The 23,395-nt window shown below is 33.9% G+C and overlaps 3 protein-coding genes and 1 non-coding gene across 6 annotated transcripts; 3 read left to right on the forward strand and 1 right to left on the reverse strand.

Annotated features, from left to right (window-relative positions):
* On the forward strand, positions 7–5,585 carry LOC109352172 (polynucleotide 3'-phosphatase ZDP-like). 3 transcript variants are annotated; one of them, XM_019594033.1, is made up of 12 exons: positions 7–352; positions 1,017–1,076; positions 1,296–1,367; positions 1,551–1,622; positions 2,855–2,920; positions 3,086–3,142; positions 3,309–3,385; positions 3,612–3,693; positions 3,859–3,975; positions 4,782–4,924; positions 5,028–5,097; positions 5,352–5,585. In XM_019594033.1, exons 1-12 carry the CDS (start codon positions 125–127, stop codon positions 5,397–5,399), a joined length of 1,092 nt encoding a protein of 363 aa, XP_019449578.1. In that variant the 5' UTR covers positions 7–124; the 3' UTR covers positions 5,400–5,585. The 3 variants fall into 3 exon arrangements, with proteins under 3 accessions (XP_019449578.1, XP_019449579.1, XP_019449580.1); XM_019594034.1 differs by lacking the exon at positions 1,551–1,622; XM_019594035.1 differs by lacking the exon at positions 1,296–1,367.
* Positions 7,466–14,137, forward strand: LOC109351942 (rab3 GTPase-activating protein non-catalytic subunit-like). The gene is made up of 8 exons (XM_019593661.1): positions 7,466–7,890; positions 8,932–9,066; positions 9,789–9,980; positions 10,458–10,519; positions 10,649–10,806; positions 11,555–11,703; positions 13,480–13,623; positions 13,872–14,137. Exons 1-8 carry the CDS (start codon positions 7,546–7,548, stop codon positions 14,052–14,054), a joined length of 1,368 nt encoding a protein of 455 aa, XP_019449206.1. The 5' UTR covers positions 7,466–7,545; the 3' UTR covers positions 14,055–14,137.
* Positions 15,021–22,958, reverse strand: LOC109351991 (anaphase-promoting complex subunit 6). Its single transcript, XM_019593742.1, has 16 exons — positions 22,653–22,958; positions 22,186–22,320; positions 21,697–21,770; positions 21,434–21,473; positions 21,073–21,118; positions 20,859–20,938; positions 20,483–20,664; positions 20,249–20,374; positions 19,877–19,951; positions 19,173–19,298; positions 17,799–17,868; positions 17,517–17,599; positions 16,530–16,643; positions 16,122–16,218; positions 15,919–15,954; positions 15,021–15,364 (listed from the first exon to the last, which is right to left on the reverse strand). The coding sequence occupies exons 1-16, from the start codon at positions 22,896–22,898 to the stop codon at positions 15,260–15,262; spliced, it is 1,635 nt and encodes a 544-aa protein (XP_019449287.1). The 5' UTR covers positions 22,899–22,958; the 3' UTR covers positions 15,021–15,259.
* On the forward strand, positions 23,049–23,121 carry TRNAE-CUC. Its single transcript has one exon. It is a non-coding gene; the product is annotated as a tRNA-Glu (tRNA).

The following is a 23,395-nucleotide window of genomic DNA, read 5'->3' on the forward strand; positions in this document are numbered from 1 at the left end:
TTCCTTCCTCTCCTTTATTTTCTCCCATTTTCACTTGAGAGAGAAAGGCTTAAGATTACTGTTCATAAACCCACACTTTGATTCTCTTCTCCGTTTCGAAACGTATCAACTCCTTCCACCAGCAATGGCACCTTATTCTCCTTCGATGACGGCGGAGTACGCCAAGTCGAACCGATCATCTTGCAAGGGTTGTTCCAAAACCATAGACTCCAAGTCCCTCAGGTTAGGCATTGTTACTAAGGACCCTCGAGGCTACGAAGCCGTCAAGTGGCACCACCCATCTTGTTTCCCTCTCCCATTTCACCTTTCATCTTCTCCTCAACGCTCTATTAAAGGCTTTTCCTCCTTGCAGGTTTTCCCCATTTCTTATCTTCCTTTTTTAATTTCAGTGATAGATACCTTATTTGTTCTTAGCAGTTAGCAGAACAGTTCATGAAAATAACTTGTCAATATTACATTACAATGTTGAAAAAATCATCTTAACTGGAACAGTGGAACTTATTAAAAGCAGTGTAACGTTTTTGCACAGTAGTAACTGCCCACGTAAAAAAAAGACTTTTTTTTTTCACCACCAAACACTGACCTTATGAACCAACAAGACATTGATATAATGATGTAAGTTCCGCTTGATCCAAGAAACAAAAGGTCAATGTTCGATTCATGAGAGTCACACTTGTTGGGAGTGACAATCAGACATCACAAAGAGATTAGTTCCTTATTCAGGATACTTGGTAGTACAAAAAAGATACAGGCTTAATAAGATCTTATAAACTATTTTCTTAGGTTGACCTTGTAAGTCCATATAAGCTTCTCCAAATACTTTTAAGCTCTTTTTAGTGTACATAGTAAGTTTCACTTTGTGAAGATAAGCTCTTTGTTTTTTGCATGTTTCACAGAAGAAGCTCATTCGCTCTTAATTATGTTGTTTAATCAAATGTTGCCCTAAGAAGCTTAGGTTTTATGTTTTCGTTGTACTTTGAAGATGAAGATGAGAATTTCATGATGTTTTTTTTCAGAGCAGTGACCAGGAAGCTGTGAAGGAGTTATTGGCTGGACAAGACAACTTACAAGAGAAGGTAAGACCCTTATTTTCTTCGACTCAAATATAATTAGGAAGGTCACACCGGAGATTCAGTGTTTACTTGTTGGTAAAGGTATATTAACTGTGAGCTTATTCTTATGGTTTTATGTGCTTGTGTTATTGTTGTGTGAATTTTTTTAAACTGTGCTTCCTTTTAAATTGTACTTTTTTACTCTGTCTAATCTACTCTGGTTCTGTTACACTTCTGTGACAGGACGATAAGGCAACAAAAGACATAGAAAATGAGCTACAGCAAACTAAAGCCAGTGATCCTAAGAAAAGAAAGGTAAGCATATAAAATTATGCACTGCCAAAAAAAATTGTGAAAGGTATATTAACATTATGAGCTTATACTTATGGTTTTATCACTTTATGTGCTTTTGTTGTTGTTGTGTGAATTTTTTAACCGTGATTCCTTTTAAATTGTACTTTTTTTTACTCAACTGGTTGTGTTACACTTTTGTGACAGGATGATAAAGCAACAAGAGACATGGAAAATGAGCTGCAGAAAACTGAAGCAAGTGATCCTAAGAAAAGAAAGGTAAGCATATGCAATTATGCACTGCCAAAAAGTTTGTGAAGATCAATTTCATAATTATTAGAATATATGAATGTATCTTACAATATCTTAAATTATATTATAGAGAATCTCTAGGTGACACTTAGATATATGGAGAATATACCATATTGTGATGATTATAGCGTAGATTTGTTTAAGGTATCATTGAAGATCTCTTAGGATTGAGGTTAGTATTATATGTTTTGTATCACAATATTACATCATCATTAACAAATAGTATCCATCTATCACAATATCATTTTGCCCATTGGTTTTCTGGTTGTCACCTTTCCCACTTGTTTTTAGTTGTTGTTGTTGTTGTCATGATGTCATCCCTCATTGTTTCCGCTGTTGTTTTCATCTAGCCCCCTCTTTAGTACGCCACTTTCCTCACCCTATTATGGACCTGATCTTGCCAGTGCACCATTGGTTTTCTCTCTTATTTATATATGGCAAGTTGGATGCATATGATATATATGCTCCAACTTGAGGGGAGTGATGGATAGAAAACTGTTGAAGTGGTTCAGGTCTTGTGTGGTCCAGACCTATCATGGTCTACCAATGGTTAGTGCTTGTGTTCTTGTGCTGATCAAGATTTTTCTTGACACTCTTGATGTTGCTCTCTAGTTCTTCCTTAGTGAAAATCAATCCACAAATTCGGTCCTTGTTGTTTGGTGTTGCCTGTTGCCCGACCATCGTTCTTCTTAGTCTGCTAGTGTTGTCAGTGGCGGATGGTGGCCCATGGTGGTTGTGCACTGCCAGAGTTTGTGAGCTATCAATTACCAAAAAATAAACTGTTGTGTGTCATTTTTGGTCAGGGGGTTCCTTCTTGTGAAGAAGGTCTTTTTTTTACTTTCATCATGTGTTTAATTTTATATTCCTATTTTTCTTAACTCAGTTTGTGATATTATTACAAAGCAGACAAGTATCTTTATTCTGTTATTCTAGATCTCTTGCATGAAGATACTACGACAAGTGTTGGAATTATTGATTGGTGAAAATATGTTTGAAGAAATCATTTTTGTAGCTACATAAAAGTGTTGCTTATTATTCTTAACCTTGTAACTGTAAAAGCTGTGAACTTCTGTATGAGAATCAGAAGCCATGGAGTGTTGGTTTAGGTGGCTGGCTGATTATTATTTTCTTCTCCAAATGCTTTACCTCTACTTAAGTTTTCTCGACTAATCCTCTTTGTTCATGTTTATTGCTTGCAGTTATACACATCTGAAGGCACAGTGGATATCAACTTTTTATTTTCCGATGTCAAGAGCAAATACAAGGTGAGATTATGCCTTTTTCTTTGTCTTTATTTGATAACTTGATAGCATTAATGTATGATAGTAAGATTTTATCACATTATTATGCTTGTTACTTTGTTAACTTTTTTTGCCTATCTTTACATTTGTCGCTCTTCTCATGGTCAATGAAATTATTACCTGATCCAGGATGCTACCCTTTTACCAAACTGGAAGGCATTCCAAACTGTCATATTTCTTGAACGGGTGAGATTAATATTTTTTTGTATAGTTTGGTTGGACCCGGAAAAGGTCCAAGATATCCAATTAAAATACGATAGAACATATTAAAAATACAAAGGATCACAAACACACAAATGCATACAGCTCTTCACAGTTTATATACCTTGTTCTATGCTCCGATAATATGCAGGATGATGGTCTGAATGATTCAAGCAGAATTGCTGCATTTGACTTTGATGGATGTCTTGCAAAAACTGATGTGAGAAGGTATGCCTGCATCTGAAATCTTAACTATTTTTTTATTATGGATGCTATTGGTTTGAGAGTTGATGATAGTGTTGAAGGCTTCTGGTGAGTTTATGTGGCGCTGTCACTGAAAATATGCTCTGGAGTTGGACTGATTTGTTCAAAACTAATGTTTTAAATTGTTATTACTATTATCATGTGCTAACCTTCATAAGTTTCGATTTACTAACTTAACTTTCACTATCAGAGTGGGTGCAGATGCTTGGTCCCTCATGTATCCTTCAATTCCTGATAAACTACAAAGCTTATACAATGATGGCTTCAAATTGGTGTGCCCCTTTTATCTGTAAAAGAAAGTGGATTTTGGATTTTGGCTGATATATAATGTTCATTTTTATTATTTTAATTTTTTTGCCTGTTTAGCAGTGTTGCATGTGCCTGTATGAAAGCTTATGGTGTTGTATGCTCTTTATTGTTGTTTTTGTCTACTGCAGGTAATTTTCACCAATGAATCCAATATTGAACGTTGGAAGAATAAGAGACAGGCAGCTGTGGACTCAAAAATCGGGCGTCTGAATAATTTCATTGAGAGAGTGAAGGTTCCAATTCAGGTGATTTTTGCTATTACTAAAAATGTATGTTATAATATCCATTGAGAGAGTGAAGGTTCTCAGTTCTCAACCTTCAGTTTGTCTTAAGTTATCTTTTGTTATACTTTTGAAAAATCTTTATTCAGTCTAATTTCCTTTCCACCAAAGAACCTTTTCTTAAGTTGTATTGGTCAGTCCCAATTCTGAAAATCAATTTTCAACTTTTCTGTTCTATTTTTTTTCAATTATCACCTTAAAGAGTACTAGGTTTAACATGTCAACCTATTCCAGTATTATATTTTTTTCCTGTGCTAGTTCATACTCTTTCGGTCTTCACAGTCTTGCTAGTAACTTATTTTTCTTTGTTTTTTTGCTGTTCTTACTACGACTAAGCACATGACCTTTTTATTATTTTAATTTTACCTCATATTCTTATGTAATAGTCTATTAAAATAATGGCCCTCATAACTTCAAGAAGTCCTAGTCATCCTCGTGATGAATGCAATTTTCCTGATTGTTTTATATTTCTGTTGCTTGCACTTGGTAGAGAAGACATCTTTGTAATAAATTGCATTTTGGTTCTATTTATAGTCACTGGTGTTAAAGTTAGAAGTCGGACATTTTCCATATTAATAACATTGCTGTACAATGATTTCTCCACCTCTGAAATTTAGTTAAAAGGTTTCTTCATGGTGAATTGCAAGTATCATTGATTATGTAACAAAAGATAAAAAATTATTTGTATGGCCCATTTTCCTCGATAATATTCATGAAGTACACTATGAGCTGACCTCAATCGCAATATTTTATCTGTATGCACTATACAGGTCTTCATCGCTTGTGGGGTAGGTAATTCAGGTAAAGGCAAAGCTGCCATAAAGGAAGATGATCCTTTCCGCAAACCCAAACCAGGGATGTGGCAACTTATGGAGAAACACTTCAACTCCAGCATCTCCATTGATATGGATCAGTTATTTTCCCTTCTATTCTTCTGTCTTAATTTCTATTTTGAAAAGTATCACATTTCCCCCATGAAGGGATGAGAGTTTAAATGTTGATTTTGTATGTTGTAGATCCTTTTATGTCGGTGATGCAGCCGGGAGAGAAAAAGATCACAGTGATGCTGATATTAAATTTGCAGAGGTAGCTAAACAATGTCAGGAACTTTCATTATTTTTTATATGCCTCAGACTTAAGCTCGGTCTCATTATTGGTGAAATTTATGGGTCTATAGTTATCATGTTTTGGATACTATTTTGTACGCTGCATATCAACTTTCTCAATTCTTTTATGTCAGTAATTTGTTATTGATTTATGTTATAGTGTTTGATTTATAATTTTCTTGATCTTAATATTTGCATTCTCTTAGTTTAATTTATTTATTTTGAATATTGCAGGCAATTGGTTTAAAATTTTATGTCCCTGGAAAGTACTTCGACGCATGAGCATCTGATTTGGTCATTGCTTCATAATATTTGGGTTAAGGTCCAGTATTTGGAAGTGACATTAGTGACAGAGAGGGTATGAACTTAATTTCTAAGTTTATGAATGTAGAAGACTAGACGGGTTAATCATTTAAATGTAGACTACTAATTTGTTTCAAATCCAAACTTTCTAATCTGTTGCTTCAATTCTAAAATGTCATGTTTGAATGATTTCAAAAGAAACATATCTTCATATTACTTATTAATATATCTCTAATTCAATAATTTTATATGAGGAATTATTAAATTCAATCACTTGCAATCATTACTCTTCAGTTTTTTTGTTGAGATCTATTGTGAAGTACTCAAATTGGATCATCTAGTGTTCAACCTAGGTTTATTTTAAATCTATTTATTTTTAATTTCTCAAATCAATTGTGGGGCGCTATTATTTATTAAAAAAAGACCTCCAAACAAAGGGGTTTTTGAATAGGCAAACTATTAAGTTTGATTCTCTATTTTTTTCTTTCAGATGGTTACTTCAAGTTATTTTTTTCAAATAGGTCTTTTAAGCTACTCATGATTTCAAATGGGTCTCATATGTTGTTTTTCCATTACTAAGGTTTATTCCTTTTTGAATGGTATAGTTTTAGAAAAGGAAGAAATATAGTTTATAGATATTTTTATTTTGATCCCAATGATATTGAAAATGTGATTTTAATTGAGAATCAAGAAATTTGTGTTGATAGGACAAAAAACAACAGCATTTTGCAATAAGGGAGGATAAATAAGTACATTATAATAGTATGTGAATTATATATATATACTTTCATTGACAATAAGAATGAAAGTTTTTATTCAACACTGCCGGTTTCCCCAAGTATCTTGTTGGTTTGAAAAGTGTATTTCAACCATCAAGGTGGTGGGTTCGAAACCAGCAATGAAGATGAATGAATGAAATGGAAATTAGAGATTCGTCTCTAAATGAGGTATTCTAAAATACCTCTCTTTTGGTAAAACAGGAATACCTTTTTTATAACGGCCATGGGAATAAAAAATTAAATATAGCTTGAGTTGGGTTTAAAATGGATTATACTTCACCAAGTAAAATTCGTGAAGATGTTTGCAACAGTTCGGAATTACATGAACTAAACTTGGTTATTTATTAATTGAATTTGCAAGATTTTTCAATACAACGAAAGAGCTCCTTTACATTTGTTTTGTGTTATGACTTGATGAATTTGAGAAACCACATTGTTAGAATTAAATTAAATGTTTTTGCGGTTTTATTAAGAAGTGGCAATGATTTTAGCTCATGTATTACTTTTGATTTTGAAGGTAATAAGTATATATTGACAGTATAAAAATTTATTATATTTTTAATGTATATATATTTTTTCAAGTTTTTAGTCTGTATTTTTAAGTTATATTTTTTCTTTGTCCTCCTTGTCAAAATTTGATGGAAAATGACATGACCTTATGAAGGGTATGTAATCAGTAAAATAAAAATAGAACTTAAATTATGCATATTAAAAGCAAAAATCTATACAATGACTCAAAATAAAATTTATATTTTCTAGAAAATCTCCAATCACTTTGTATTCAATTTTGTAAAGATAAATGTTATATTCTCCTACTAATTTTTTTTACTAATTCTTCTACCCATGAGAAAGTGACATATATCACTTACAAACGAATCACTAATAAATAAAATATTATTTTTGTAACATATTTTACTTTTTGTAGGTAAAAAGATTAGTAAGGGATATATCTTTTTCATTTAGTAAATATTGACACGTACAAACCTCAATTCATCATGGAAAGACCCAACCTTGGATCAGAATTTTTATGGCCTTTCATCATCACCTCTAACGTCAAAATTGCGCTCTAGTACTCCTAACTGTTGAAATACAATCATCCCACTCATACGGGAATCAAAATGCGCAAAGACAGATTAGGATTACATTTTATTTTAATTAGCTACTACATAAAAATTAGGTACTATATTTACTTTTAATTATTTTTTGGTGAATATATTTTAATTATATTATTTATTTTTAACACGTGTCATTCGTAGAAAGCATGGTTAGAAACAGCACGCGCGCACAGGAACAACAATGAATTAAACTTTTGAATCACTGAGTCACTCATTTGTTAGATCGCAAAAATGACGAAGCGATCCTACAAAAGCGAGTTAGGTTGCATAGGCTGCGATGAACTCACTGAACTCGGTGCCGGTAAACCGGGTTGGCTAGTTGACAATCCCAACCTTCTCTCCGCCATCGACACTCACTCCCTCGCCCTCTCCAACCGCTACACCATCCTCCTCCTCTCCTGGTCTGACCCGGATTCTACTCCGATCAAGATCCGACCCGATTTGTCACCCATCCAAGCCGAGCATATCTCCGCCATCGAGTGCCTCGTTTTCGACGATTTCCGTGTGATCGTCGCAGGAACGTCCTGTGGCTTTTTGCACTTTTACTCCTTGCGTGGTGAATTGATTCATAAGCAGGTAAATAATTTTGTTTATTATATTATTATTATTATTATTAATCTTTGTTCAACGATTCTCTGCATCTTTTGATGAATTGAATTGATTTTTTTTCCTGCTGAGTGGAGTGTCATTTTAATTTTATCAGGAATAGTTGACAATTAAATGGTTCATTTAATCTGTGTGTTCGGTTCCAGTGTATTTTTTCTGTGGTATTATGTTGAATCAATGGTGGAGAGAGGTTTCCTCGAGAGGAACCAAATTGCCCTGTGTGTTTAAAATTGCTCTGTGTTATTATAAGAAAGAAAAGTAAATAAGACAGAAAAGTTTGGAGTGTGTTGTTATGTTTTCTGTTTTATAAAATAAGACAAGCAAAGGCTCATATGTTTTTGCGAGTCTACCAAATGCAACCTAAGTTAGGAACCGTATAGCACAACTCGTGTCTTCATGAGTAGAGTTTGCCACCTTTGTCTTTTTGAAATGTTTGAATACTGCCTGATTGTGTTGAATTCTTTTCATTTAGTTCCCCAAACAGCAGATTTTCTCCTTCCAAGTGAATGTTGAAGCTAATTTATACTCTATATCTTAGTGTCGAGTGTTTATAAAAATTCAATGTAACAACCTTCTTCTTGTGATTTATAGGGAGAATTTCATTTTAAGACCTGAAAAACATTTATTATTTAGTAAACCAATATTGATCATTTAGTTCCCAAGTTGGGCCATTAAAAATATTTATTCTCTAGTTCCATAAAACACTAGCTAAATTTAAATCATTATTGTCAAATTATTTGCTCTTATAACCAATCTTTAGTTTGACAATTAATCCTTGAACATAATAAGAAATATAACTTTCAGGTCCATTATTGCAATACTCCCTAAAGTTTATTCGAATTGATTTTATTGTTCCTTCAGATATAATTATAAATATAAAAAAAATTTGGGTGTAAGTATAAGATTGGAATACCTGTAAGGTTTACAGATCAGTTTATGAATGAAATTCTATATCAGACTTTACATTTACATGCATATTGTTAAGCTTTGTATCAATTTGTTTCTCCATAGATGATTTATCCTGGAAGAGTTTTAAAGTTAAGAGTTCGTGGAGTAAAGAAAGATTTGATTCAAGATACTTCCTCAGGAGAGTTTTGTGTCATTATGCCTGGTGTAATTGCCCGATTTGATGGCTCTGATATCCAGGTAAATATTGGTTCCTGGGTTCACCCTAAACTTTTTTTGTGTTAACCCTAAAAATTGTAATAGTAAGAGAGTACATAAGTAATTTAGGTATAACTATAGAGTAGGAAACATCATGGTTTCATGGTTCATGTACTGTTCTACACAAAACGCTTGCTATGTTTCTCTCTCTGTGTGTGTGAACTGAGAGGAGTGTTTATTGTGAGAGTCAGATGAATAAATCTTAAGCACTAAATCATGTTAATGGTCAAGATTAGATTACAAGGTAAGGTGACATCTTTAAGTGATCGCATGAGTTTAAATTACTTCTACTCTTATCACTGACTATGTATGGTTTAAGGCCCAAGATTTTCTCATCTTATCTCTCAAAATTAAATATTGTCTCACTAGAAAAACCCGGTGTGGACACAAGATTATATTCTGTGAATTCTTTCTTCAATTTCTATCATTGCTCTCTTTATAGCTTGGGGCTTTGAAATGTATGTGTAACGTTATGTCTGTGCTTAACAGCATAGAACCCATGTTATTTCCTATTCTGTCATTCTATTTCTGAATTATTTCAATCGTTCAAATTCCTTTGTAACTTCTTTGTTTGGGACACCAGAATACCTTCTTTTAATAGCAGTGAAATACGATTTTGCATTAATATAGATCTGTAAAATATTGTGGTCTGAATATTGGATGGTGGTACCTGATTAAGAGTCTAATAGTATGTTGGACTGTAGAATATGCTGCAGAAATGGTTTGAAGAAGTGCAATCTCAATTTTGGGGTCAAAAGCCAAAGAGCCAAGATTTAGAGGATTTTGGGAATTCATATGGAATGTTACCTCACCAATTGTGGAATATTGGCAAGTATGGTACTTGTGCTGATGCAACACTCACTGGCATAATGCCTCCTCCACTGATGGAACACCAGGTAAATCTGTTAAATAATCATATTAACTATTATGTCTGCTATGTTAAGGACATTATTCATGAAATCTAAAGAATATGAAAAAATGGATCAGAGGAAACTGTCATCAAATGTTTTAAAATCTTTTCTCAACATGTAAGATTTGTGAAGTCACGTTTTGAGTTTATTTTCATTTAATCCTTTACACCTTCAGGTGTTCGTAGGCTTTTAAAAGCTCCCCTTCGCTTCCTGCAAAAATACACCGAATGCTTGTTAAATTCCTGTTAACAGGAAGCATGATGATATGAACCCAGTAGTTATACTAAGTTTGTTGATTGTTGTTTATTTTATTTTATTCCATGGCTTGTTTTTCTCAGTTTCACTAGGTCCTTCCATGAGTTTTGATTGTGATAATATTTGAGGTTGTTTGAACCCTAGATAATGGAATCTTTCTGAAGTTATTTCTGGTATTTGAATTCAGCTGCTTTTATTGTTGGACAGTCAAGTCAACGTTATTATTGTGCAGTGGCTGTTGGAGAAGATGCTGTGATTTCTGCATACAGGTACTTGGTGGATTATTTGATGTAAAAATATGGTGCTTCTATATTGATATGTGCTCTGATCTTCTATATGAAGTCTTTATCTTGCCATGCAGTATATTGACTGAGTTTTATTTGTTGATCCTTTGGAAGACTTTCTGAGGACAAGGGCAGGTCTTTAGTGGGAGCTATCTTGTCTAAAGTTGTACCTGCAACAATTTCGACAATAACTTCTTTTTCTAAATTGATTTGGCGGAGTGATCAGACTTCTCCAAAGAAATCAGAACAGAAGCCTCAGTCATTTGCTCGAGGTAGGAGTAACACAAAAACATCACTTGCCTTCTGTGGTTATATGCTCACAGGCATCTGCAGATAATTGTGCATATAATAGGGATGGAGGTCAAACCAATTAACAGGAAAAGAAAGTTGTTACATCAAAATGATATTTTGAAAACCTACATGTGAGAACTTTTAGTTGTCTTTTGAATTTTAGATGGGTTTTTGATGATGTGTGTAGAGATAAAAGATGAAAAGCAAATGAGAGATAAAGATAGCTTGAATTTTTTAGTGTAACACTACTCTCGTTCCACGATATCTTAGATTCCTGCATGAATATCTGCATAGGTTGAGATGGGCAACATTTTCCTTGACATGGATAATGATGTTTTTTGTAGGGCTCAAATTGTCTTGCTTCCACATCCCAAATTGTTTACATGCCTCTCATCTTTCATTCTCATGTTTTCTCTTGTAGATGGAAGTATTGTCTGTTTTGTTGATATTGTGGGGTGTGGGTTGAGATGCCTGTTGAGCATTTAGAAGTACCTCTGTTCTTTTTTAGCACATTATCAACACTTCAGTGGGATTGGTGTAATTTAAATATTAAGCAGCTGATTATTTTGAGTGGTTTTGTTAATAAGGTTTTAATGAATACATGGCAAAAATCCATAACCTTCTGCAAGAATAAGAGATATAGATATAGTTACTGAAATCTATCAACTGATAAAGTGCGAAGCTAATGTCCTCCTATTATCTGACTTTTACCTTCATGTTTCAACACAGCTTCACCTCTGACATGTTTAAAGGATCACCCTAGGAAGGGTGAAAAGCTTACCTTATCACCAAGTGGTACATTGGCTGCTATAACAGATTCACTTGGTCGCATATTGCTGCTTGATACTCAAGCGCTGGTGGTGGTGCGCTTATGGAAGGTTTTCTCTTGAACTTTTGGTCCCAACCACCCTCTCCCCCAAAATATTCCTGAATAAAATAACCATTCCTTTTTTTTGTTGGATAAACAACTGTTCTATATTATCTTTGCAGGGATATAGGGATGCCAGCTGTCTATTCATGGAGATATTGGTGAATAAAGATATTGCATCAACAAGCTCTACGAATCGTGAACCAATGAAGAGTGATTACTGCTTGTGTTTGGCTATACACGCACCTAGAAAGGGAATTATTGATTGTTTAGTTTATTTTATTCCATGGCTTGGTTTTCTCACTTTCACTAGGTCCTTCCATGAGTTTTGATTGTGATAATATTTGAGGTTGTTTGAACCCTAGATAATGGAATCTTTCTGAAGTTATTTCTGGTATTTGAATTCAGCTGCTTTTATTGTTGGACAGTCAAGTCAACGTTATTATTGTGCAGTGGCTGTTGGAGAAGATGCTGTGATTTCTGCATACAGGTACTTGGTGGATTATTTGATGTAAAAATATGGTGCTTCTATATTGATATGTGCTCTGATCTTCTATATGAAGTCTTTATCTTGCCATGCAGTATATTGACTGAGTTTTATTTGTTGATCCTTTGGAAGACTTTCTGAGGACAAGGGCAGGTCTTTAGTGGGAGCTATCTTGTCTAAAGTTGTACCTGCAACAATTTCGACAATAACTTCTTTTTCTAAATTGATTTGGCGGAGTGATCAGACTTCTCCAAAGAAATCAGAACAGAAGCCTCAGTCATTTGCTCGAGGTAGGAGTAACACAAAAACATCACTTGCCTTCTGTGGTTATATGCTCACAGGCATCTGCAGATAATTGTGCATATAATAGGGATGGAGGTCAAACCAATTAACAGGAAAAGAAAGTTGTTACATCAAAATGATATTTTGAAAACCTACATGTGAGAACTTTTAGTTGTCTTTTGAATTTTAGATGGGTTTTTGATGATGTGTGTAGAGATAAAAGATGAAAAGCAAATGAGAGATAAAGATAGCTTGAATTTTTTAGTGTAACACTACTCTCGTTCCACGATATCTTAGATTCCTGCATGAATATCTGCATAGGTTGAGATGGGCAACATTTTCCTTGACATGGATAATGATGTTTTTTGTAGGGCTCAAATTGTCTTGCTTCCACATCCCAAATTGTTTACATGCCTCTCATCTTTCATTCTCATGTTTTCTCTTGTAGATGGAAGTATTGTCTGTTTTGTTGATATTGTGGGGTGTGGGTTGAGATGCCTGTTGAGCATTTAGAAGTACCTCTGTTCTTTTTTAGCACATTATCAACACTTCAGTGGGATTGGTGTAATTTAAATATTAAGCAGCTGATTATTTTGAGTGGTTTTGTTAATAAGGTTTTAATGAATACATGGCAAAAATCCATAACCTTCTGCAAGAATAAGAGATATAGATATAGTTACTGAAATCTATCAACTGATAAAGTGCGAAGCTAATGTCCTCCTATTATCTGACTTTTACCTTCATGTTTCAACACAGCTTCACCTCTGACATGTTTAAAGGATCACCCTAGGAAGGGTGAAAAGCTTACCTTATCACCAAGTGGTACATTGGCTGCTATAACAGATTCACTTGGTCGCATATTGCTGCTTGATACTCAAGCGCTGGTGGTGGTGCGCTTATGGAAGGTTTTCTCTTGAACTTTTGGTCCCAACCACCCTCTCCCCCAAAATATTCCTGAATAAAATAACCATTCCTTTTTTTTGTTGGATAAACAACTGTTCTATATTATCTTTGCAGGGATATAGGGATGCCAGCTGTCTATTCATGGAGATATTGGTGAATAAAGATATTGCATCAACAAGCTCTACGAATCGTGAACCAATGAAGAGTGATTACTGCTTGTGTTTGGCTATACACGCACCTAGAAAGGGAATTATTGAGGTATGTCTTCTACTTCACACTATCAGTGAAGCATACCAAATTTAAAATACATTTGAAAACCAATAGGGTGATTCAGTATACGAGGCTCCTACCTCGTGTTGTCTGGGGAGGGTAGATGTATGATGTGTTACCTCGTGAGTGCAGAGAGACTGTTTTCAAGGAAAACTGAACAAGTCTTCTAGTTTGGCTTTACTTTGTTACTTGGAAGTGATTTTTATTTTGTTTCCTTGGTTGACAATGTCCTGCAGATCTGGCAAATGAGAACTGGAGCACGCCTTAGAACGATTCCATGTAGAAAAGGTAGCAAAATGTTGCAACCCTCTTATAGGTTTGGCGCATCAATGTCCTCTCCATATGTCCCTCTGGAAGTTTTCTTGTTTAATGGAGACTCAGGTGTGATATCAGTTTTAAATCGGAACTTGGATTCCTAATGGGTTTTGATTTTTTTTTTCCTTTCTGATAAAACAAATATTATATATTCTTATATTTGAAAATAAAGGTGGTGATTGTTTTACTTTGTTGTGTTAGTGCCTAATATTAATGAAAATTATAGTGATGCCATTATGTATTTAATTCTCTAATAAAACTCATTCTGTCTTGGTTCCTTATCTTCCTTCCTTGCTGAGGCTAATAAAACTAACAATAGAAAAAAGTGCTTATGCTAATAAGTAAATAAGAAAAATACCAGTGCTTATTATTTCTGAAGGCATCATTGAAATGGGATGGAAATCTTCTATGAAGAGATGATCTTCTTAATTAACATCTTTATCTACAATCTTTTATAAGTATTTGATCTAAAATTCACACTTTCCTTCGCTACGAAATAGTTCCACTTCAAAGCAATAATAATATAGTCAATAAGGAAGATCGTTTATAAGTAATAATAATAATAATATAATTAACACATCATTGAAATGGGTTTTACAAGGAAGATTGTTGAATTCTATGGCTTGGAAAATGTAGTTTCTAAAACTTTCTTGAGTATATCTTTAAGGTTTGTTACTATTACTGGTAACTTTACGGTATCATGTTTAATTTTTTATTTTAATTGCGTAAATTCTTATTTTCATTGTATTAAACTATGAAGATGTTTTGATCTCTAATTTAGGGATGAGGAATCACCTGTTGGATAATGAGGTCTTGGCATATCCGATCACTCCTTTTATTCATAGCATTCTCATCTTAATAACACACTCATTGATTGAAGTAGCCAACTCGACTTGAATCATCAGCTATGGAAAAAATAGCAACACTAATAAAATTATCAATGCTGAATTAAGGATCAACAAACTCAATACCAATTATATTCCTCTGAAAGGAAAATTAAAAGAGTAATATTTTAAAGAAAATGTTAACGAGTATCCTAGGGATGAAGTCCATGATTCAAAAATATAAACTTAAATCGAAAAGTGGTACATTCCATACTTTGAAAAATCAAATGTTAAAAAATTTCAATTCTATATTTGAATTCCTTGGGGCATTGGTTCACATAACTTAATTTTAAGCTAAACATCTATAAATAGCAATACAAACAAATTAAGCCTAGCAATACACTAACTTGTGGTTAATGTATTGTTTACATATATTACAAGAATATAAAGTGAATTGAATTGCACCATCATATTAAAATGAAACTTCACATGAGTTCAAGAATTGGGTCAAGGCCACTCCTAGCTTCATCTACAAGCGCCAAACTTAACATTTCAGTGCAAAACTGGTCATCTGGCTTCGTCCACAAGGCCTGATTTTCAAAGAAAAAAAGTTGATGAGCAAACTAAAGCAATTGAGTAAAACCAAACAAGTGGCCACAACAACGAGGATCCATTGCAAGGTTATTATTGACATTAAGAACAACAGCATAATTTTCCAATGCTGGTCAAGCTAGCAACTGAGGAAAATGTATTCTGACAATACTGGCACTATATTGAAGATAATGATACATTTAAATTCAAAATGTCATTTGAAATGGTCTAGTTAACCATACTAGGAAGATAAAAATAGAGCAATGCTAGCAAGCACATTCTTCAACACACAACCTAATCCCTATTATTGGGTGGATTTCATGTGGGACCCGCTAAATTACCTTGGTCCATTCTCTATTAAGTGATCTCATATGAAATCCACCCAATAATGGAAGATGTGTTGAAAAAAATACTTAAAGAGTGAGTTACTGGCATTTCTCAAAATAGTATGCCTTCAATCAACAGAGAGAAGTTTGTGTCAATGCGTAACCATACACAGTACAGGATATATTAAAATTATAAGATATTAACATATAAATTTACAATCACTCACTTTATGATAATATGTGATTGCTTTCGCGAAATCGTCCTGCATGAATACAACAGCGAAAAGAAAAACAGACACTAGTTAAAATCATATATTTTTATGGAAAATAATACTCCAAAGGCTATAAAGTGCAGGACATTAGCTTTCTCCCTAACAAATTATACTGAGAAACACCAAAATTGGAAAAGGAGAGAGATAGTTATGGTTACCTGTAGATGGTAAGTGTATGCAAGACCAGCATAAGTGCTAATGCTCGTTGATAATGTAAGTGCTTTCTCATAGTATGAAATTGCTTCATGGTACATCCTAATACAATGCATTTGCAAAATCAGTATGAAGAACAATACTTCACCAGTTGTGACTTAAAAATTAAGCACCACCGCATTATTTTTTATTAAGCTTTAGGCAAACTTCATAACTGGTGGTTGAGAAAATTCAGAAACATTAAAATTGGGGACAAAAAATGAAGCAAAATTATAATTATTAAAACAAGAAAAGATTATGACTTAGAAAACAAATTTCTCAACCAAATGATGACATTTAACTTTGACAAAATATACTAGAGGCAAAACAATGATTCAAGTAATATAACCATGGAGACAAATTTATCAACTTACTTCAACTTTCTGTATGCATGAGCAAGATTGACTACAGTTGGCTCCCACATTTCACTTAAAGAAGTTGGGATGAGAGCTAATGTTTTCTCAAACCACCAAATGGCTTTTTTATACCTGAATCAGCAGTCACAACTATGCATGTCAATATTATCAGTCATTCTCCATGGAAACTGGGATTGAAAATTATAATACATCCATTCTCCAAAATTCATGACTTGTCGTAAAGGAAGCACACATAAGACAACCTAATGTAGTAGTATAAACTTCACAATAGCCTTAGTAATTTCTCGTGAGTGCTAATAAACTTCTCATCAAAAGAAGTCTCATGTCTGAAAGTGTCATGTAAATTAGGGAGGGGAAGTGGGGTAATCGGCAAGAAAGAATGAAGACAGTAACTGGTTTAAAAATTAGGGAGAGGAAGGGATTGGTAGACTGTTTACACTTTTAAGATGAAACCAAACGCTGTAAATTTCCTCCAAATGATAAATACAAAACTCCCCATAGTTGGAAAGGAATTCATAAATTGTAGCTCATTTAGATTAAACAAGCATAGCTAGTTACCTATACTTGAGGACATCTACAAGGTCTGAATTTCCTTCTGTTTTTGAATTTGTAAATTGTAACTCATTCAGATTAAACAAGCATATCTAAAATCAAGGAATTTTAAGAAGCCTCTTTTTCTTCTGTTTTCCAATTTTCAAACACTTTCGTAGTGTGCCTATATGCCCACATATTACTATGTTTTACCAAAGATTTCATTCCGATTGGCACTATAATATATTCGTGTAGTTCAATTGAAGTGATTCAAATTTCTAAGAAACCGGGCAGGGTATACTATTACTAAGGAATTTCTCCTCATAAAAGCTTTGGTTTCCATCATTGGATCATATGTAAATTGCATAGGAGATAAGGGAATTTTGTGACAGTGTGTGTTTACATTACATTAAGTAATAATTTAAAAAATTCAAAGCAGGCAGATATCCTTACTCTTGCATATGATAGGCAACAACTCCAAGTTCATTATATACAAGTGGGTCTGAGGGGCAAGTTGCCTTAGACTGCATAAAAAACTGAAGAAAAATACAGGCTAGTTAATATTTTGATATAACCATGAATATATAACAATAATGGATGTCTTTGCCTTTCATGATCTACTAACAAGAAATTCAAAAGAGAATGTACAGGGACTATGGTGGGAACTGGGAAGTCATTAAATATGCCCTAGCATACTACTGGCCCCCAGAATCTATCCAACTCTATAATACATACCTGTTCAGCAAGCTTGTAGCTATGAGTCCGCATGCATTCCATGCCAATATAAAGAGTTGGTAAGTGGCACCTGGAATAAGAGAATATAAAGATTTAACCTGTAAAAGGACAATTTATAGATAATAAGAGGATTTTATAATTAAGGTTTTTAATAAATAAAACCCACTTAGAAACAATACATGCAAGTGAGCGTCGGGTATAAGAATGGCAACTTTGGATAATAAAATACTATTCCGTAATTTGGCATGGGCAATAGCTCGTGGCCTTATGCTAAGGAAAATTAGAAGGAAATCACATTCCTGTTAATAGAGAATTATGAAGCAGTAAAAGGAAAAATATTGGGATCTTGCAAAAGTAAAATGTAATTACTTCTGAGAGAGGAGAAGAATCCACCACTTAAATTTAATATCAATAAGCTGGGGGATCTAGCATGTAAGAAGCACAGTACAAGATTATTATTAGGCCACAAAGCTGCGGTCGTCCATCTATGTTGGGTAATTTCCATGAAGATTCTTTAAATGTACGCTTCGAAAATTGACCCATTAAGATAATTCACCAGAAAATACATTCATGTAATTCATGCAAACCTATTAAAACGAACACACAAATCCTAGTCCAAACATGTAAAAGATTAAAAACATTTTAACCAACATTAATGTCAAGACTTCCCATAGGTATAAAAAATGACACAATTTAAATCCTTGCTGTAAACAGTTAAAGCTGACAAATGGATCCATTTTCCAGAAGTCTTAGCAAAGTGCTTACAGGTTGACAGGCCAAACAAGCCACCTGTAGGGCAAAATATTTTCCTAAATATTCAAGGCTAAAATGTTTTGGCAAATATTGTATATTTTAGTTCTTGTAGTTCCTTTTACTGTTGTAAACTGGTTTTTGTCTAGCTCATGGGTTGCTTGACTGCAGGCCCAAACCCATTTGGATACAAAAAGCAGATTGGGAACCCAAGCATGTCCAAATGTACTCCTTGACATTTAATAACTAACCCAAGTACGATAGGAACCCTTGGGTCTTATAGCAGCACAAAACTAATCATTTGGAAATTAAAAATAACACTGCTACTAAATACTTCATTTTCAAATGTTCTTGCGTTAGATGTGAGGAATGTTAGCCTCCTACAAATCCTCCTAACTACTAGATAAAGAAAGTATTGAATGTTTTTTATAATCCCAAGATTAAATGCACAGATTTTTTTCATTTAATACATTATTTAGTTGGGGGATATAGCATAATTCATTATTTATTATTTAAGCTATGGCAATAGTACTAAATAAATGGGAAGTATCACAGTTAGAGAAAAAATAACTCAAACTCATCATATGGGATGAAAAAAGATCTCATAAGGAAGAGTCAAAGTACCCAGGAAACAACCGAGCTGCAGTGCGGTAAGCTGACATAGCCTGATCACCTTCTTCTTGAGCAGCATAAGCATTCCCATAGCCTATCCAAGCAGGGGAAAATGTTTCTTCTAGACTAGTTGCCTTGCTGCACAGGTAGACAATAAAATTGAATACTGAGTTTTGTTGATGGGTTTGAAATCAATCAGATATATCATGCATGAAGGTTAAGAATGATCCATGATGTTTCAAAAGAAATTCAAATTCATGTAACAGATACTGATTTCTCAATAATCTAACTCATGTTTGGAGATAAATTAACAACTTAAACATTACATGGCTCAAAGATGAACATTTTGTGGATCAACTAATGTTCACCTGGCTTCATAACATGTCAGAATTGTCATTTAAAATAAATCCATATAGCACTAAAATAGGCATCGCATCTACCTAGGCAAAAATATTGTATGGTTAGGAATCAAATTGGCAACCTCATCAGATGCCAAACATAACAAAATTCCAAATGTCATGAAGTATTGCAAAGCATTCTAAAGTCATATATAACAAATTTTTACCACATCACTTTTTCAAGTCAAACTTACAAAAAAAGTGTACTATTAACAAGCCAAAAATTGAATAGTCAGTTCTATGTGATAAATTACAGAAAAACTCCATCATGAAATACTTCAACATTGAGTTTATCTCGCTATGAAAAGGGTTATATACCTGAAATAATGGCGGGATTGCTCATACTTCTCAATACAATAGTAGTAGCAACCCACAGCAAACCATGATAAAGCCCTAAAAAACACCAATAAGTCATCAACAAATGCACTAAATAAACCAGGTCTAAAACTTCATCCCAGTACCCTAACGTACAGGTTATGTATTTTGGTTGGTCCGTCAAAAATATTTAGATAAAGATGAGTCTAAAGATTAAGAGTTTAACGCAGTATTTGGAAAATGAAAAGCTTAAAAGATCTCACTTTTATACGGAACAATGGCTTTAAATGACAACAAGCAATATTATGAAAAAGTAATCTGACTCTAAAATGTTTTGGAAGAGAACCCTATTGTATATTATGAAAAATGATTTACTTTTGAGGATAATCCTTCACCAAATTGCAAGCCATCAAATACAGCTCATTTGAATGCCCAAGCTCCATTGCAGCTGCCAGGTGTACTAATGTGCTCTTGATATGGAAAGGATCCTTCTCGAGCAAACTGTACAGAAGTCCTTAAGCCAGGTTAGGAAAAGGGAGGAGAAAGGAAGTGAATGAAGTAAAAGTAGCTGTTTCTCACTTTAGTCGCAAAGTTAGATCCCCAACTTACACAGATGTTAACTCAAAGCATTTCTGGTATTCACCACACTGATGATAGTATTCAGCTTTGCAGGCCAAAAGATCTGTGTTGGTTTTCAGTGTGCGCGAGAAAGAAGGATTAGAGTGGTCACTTTTACTGCATCCATTCTCAAGATCTCTGAACTTGGCTTCTATGACATTTTCTTTCTCATACTGCATAACAGAGAGGACAAGAATCATTCATCAATACATATGAGTTAAGGTAAAGAAATTACCAAAATCAATTAGCAGAAGTTTATAAATAATTGTAAGGAGGAAAAATGAGTTAAACTATCTTTCTTATTAGAATCCTTTGATACTACAAGGCATTTAGATAAAAGAAAATTCCAATTGGCACCTGTCATTACCTTCTTTATAAAACATGAATAAAATGATGAGAGCCATTCATCTTCACTACCAAATTGTAATGATGAAATCAAACTTGTTTCTGATATGTAACAAATAGAAAAGGCCAGAGAAGAGAGGTTAGGATAACCTTAATTATAAGTATGTCTATCTAATTTTTCTGAACAGAAATTGAAAATTTAAGAAGATTGTGAGAGATTGGTTAAAAGCATTTACCTTCCTCACATGTAAGCATGTGATTTTGAATAAGACACTCCAAAGCCTAACATAACCAAACAGACAGGAAAAAATTAGATAGCCAATGTGCATACAAGAAGGTATGCTACAACCAATACTTTTAGAAGTTCCCGAGAACAAAGAATAAATGAACAGGTTTAAGACCCTGTTTAACAAAAAGCCACATTGAGTCAATTTACTACTTTAGATAAATTAGAGAAACTAACAGTAAAAACCAAGTCCAGTTTCTTCTGTAATATAAATAGCAGCTTCAGAAGTAAGAAGTCAAGGGAAGCCATCTTTGCCACATACTATAAATGAACCACACAAAAAGACAATAAAGAGAATACCAAATGGGTACCTCGTAGCATAAAGGATCCGCTTTTATAGCAGCTTTGTACCTTTATCAAAAACAAATACAGCAGAGCAAGTGAGTTTCTGAATCATCAAATGAATTCTATTAAACAAATTGGAATACATCATACTTCAGTAACTCTGCAGAAAAGAAGCAATTGTACTTCCACAATATAAAAAATACTAAATAGAGAAAATATGAAGAAATATTTTACTACTTATCCATAAGCTACAAAATATAACCAAGTCAAATGCCAGAAAGAAACTCACCACAATCGAGCCTGGGGACGGATTCCTAGAGCTTCATATGCCTTGCCTCTTAAAAAGCATATGGCAGAAGATATCTGTTATAGTAAACAAAATTCGTTCAAAAGTAAGCAAAGGCTTCGAATAAGAAGGATGTTCCAGAATCCAAAAAGGCCACATTTATAACAAAAATATTATAGAAATATCATGTCTACCATATCATTCCAACATATTGAAGTTATGCTCTGTAGAGAGGGGACTAGATTTCAATTATGACCCTTCTCAAGAATTCATTGTCCTCCCCACCTAGTGAAGATGAATGGCGGTGAAGAATCGAGGACTATATTGGTATTGCCATTGTAGCTTAAAACATACGAGGACTTCAATTGGTAAAATTAGCATTCAATATTGCAACTGTGATTATATTGTACACACGAGAAAACAATATATTGCCAAAAAATACAATTTAGAGGATAAATTAAAAGTGTAATGAAAACCCAAAAAGAAGCTTACATTGATTTCACGGTCTTCACTATCTTTATCCAAATACATAACATTAGAATCCTTTGTGTCAGAAACATTTCCATTATCATCCACTTTAGCCTCTCCCAACATTGACAGGCATTGATCCCATTCCTTCAATTCTTCCTTTTTAATAAATTCAGTAACTCAGTAAACCAAGAAAAATATATATAGATGAAACTATAGGACAATATACAATAGAATAGCAAAGGTACTTATGTCATTATATAAAAACAAAGAATAAACATCGAATAGTAATAATATAAGTTGGAATCACATTCCTAAATGGAAAGGTTATTCTGATATGCACTATGAGGCATTTAGAAGAGCTTATTTAATTTTATGAAAAATAGCTGAGGAGTTATGACTCAATAAGCCATTTCCGAATAAGACTTTGCAAAGATTGAAAAAAGAGATAAAAAAATAAGGAAGAAATAGAGAAAGATAGTAAGTGTTACGAGGCATTTAGCAGCGAGGTAGCGAAAGCGGAGATCACGGAGGACGATCTTGGAGGCGTTGAGGAGGTGGAATGCACGGCGGTAGTGGCGGCCGAGGAAGAGTGCCTGAGCTTGCATGTAGATGTCGGCGGGGTCGTTGGTGAAGGCGGCAACTTTGTCGGCGAAGAAAATGGCGGAGGAGTAGAGGTGCTTGCTCACGCAATCCCTCACTACTCCTCGAAGCTTCTCGATTTCTTCTTCCCTCATTCTCCGATTCGGTTAGGGTTTTTCAGTGTTGATTACTTTGAATTCAATGTTTGAGGTTAGACTGAAAATAAATAAAGGCGGGAGACAAGGTTTTTTATTTGCTACGACACATTTGTAATTACAAAACATAATACCTTAATCAACCGTCGATCCGTTGTAGTCTAGTTGGTCAGGATATTCGGCTCTCACCCGAAAGACCCGGGTTCAAGTCCCGGCAACGGAATCTCTTTTACTTTTTCTTTTATTCTTTCTAAAACGAAATCTTATCATTTCTCTTCTAAAGTTTATGTAATCATTATCGTATTTTATTCAATTAAACATCAAGATGCATGAAGTACGAACAGAAAGATTTCATTCCAGCTTAAAAAAAAATAGGCACAAGATTTGTCAGTTATAATACACAAAATAGGAAAGTTTAATGCTCTAGTCTTACTTTTAAAATTTATTTCAAAAGCTTATTATCGGACCACCTCCACTGCAGAATAGAGAAGAGAGAA

Source organism: Lupinus angustifolius, chromosome LG07 (genome assembly GCF_001865875.1).
Source record: "Lupinus angustifolius cultivar Tanjil chromosome LG07, LupAngTanjil_v1.0, whole genome shotgun sequence".
NCBI lineage: Eukaryota > Viridiplantae > Streptophyta > Magnoliopsida > Fabales > Fabaceae > Lupinus > Lupinus angustifolius.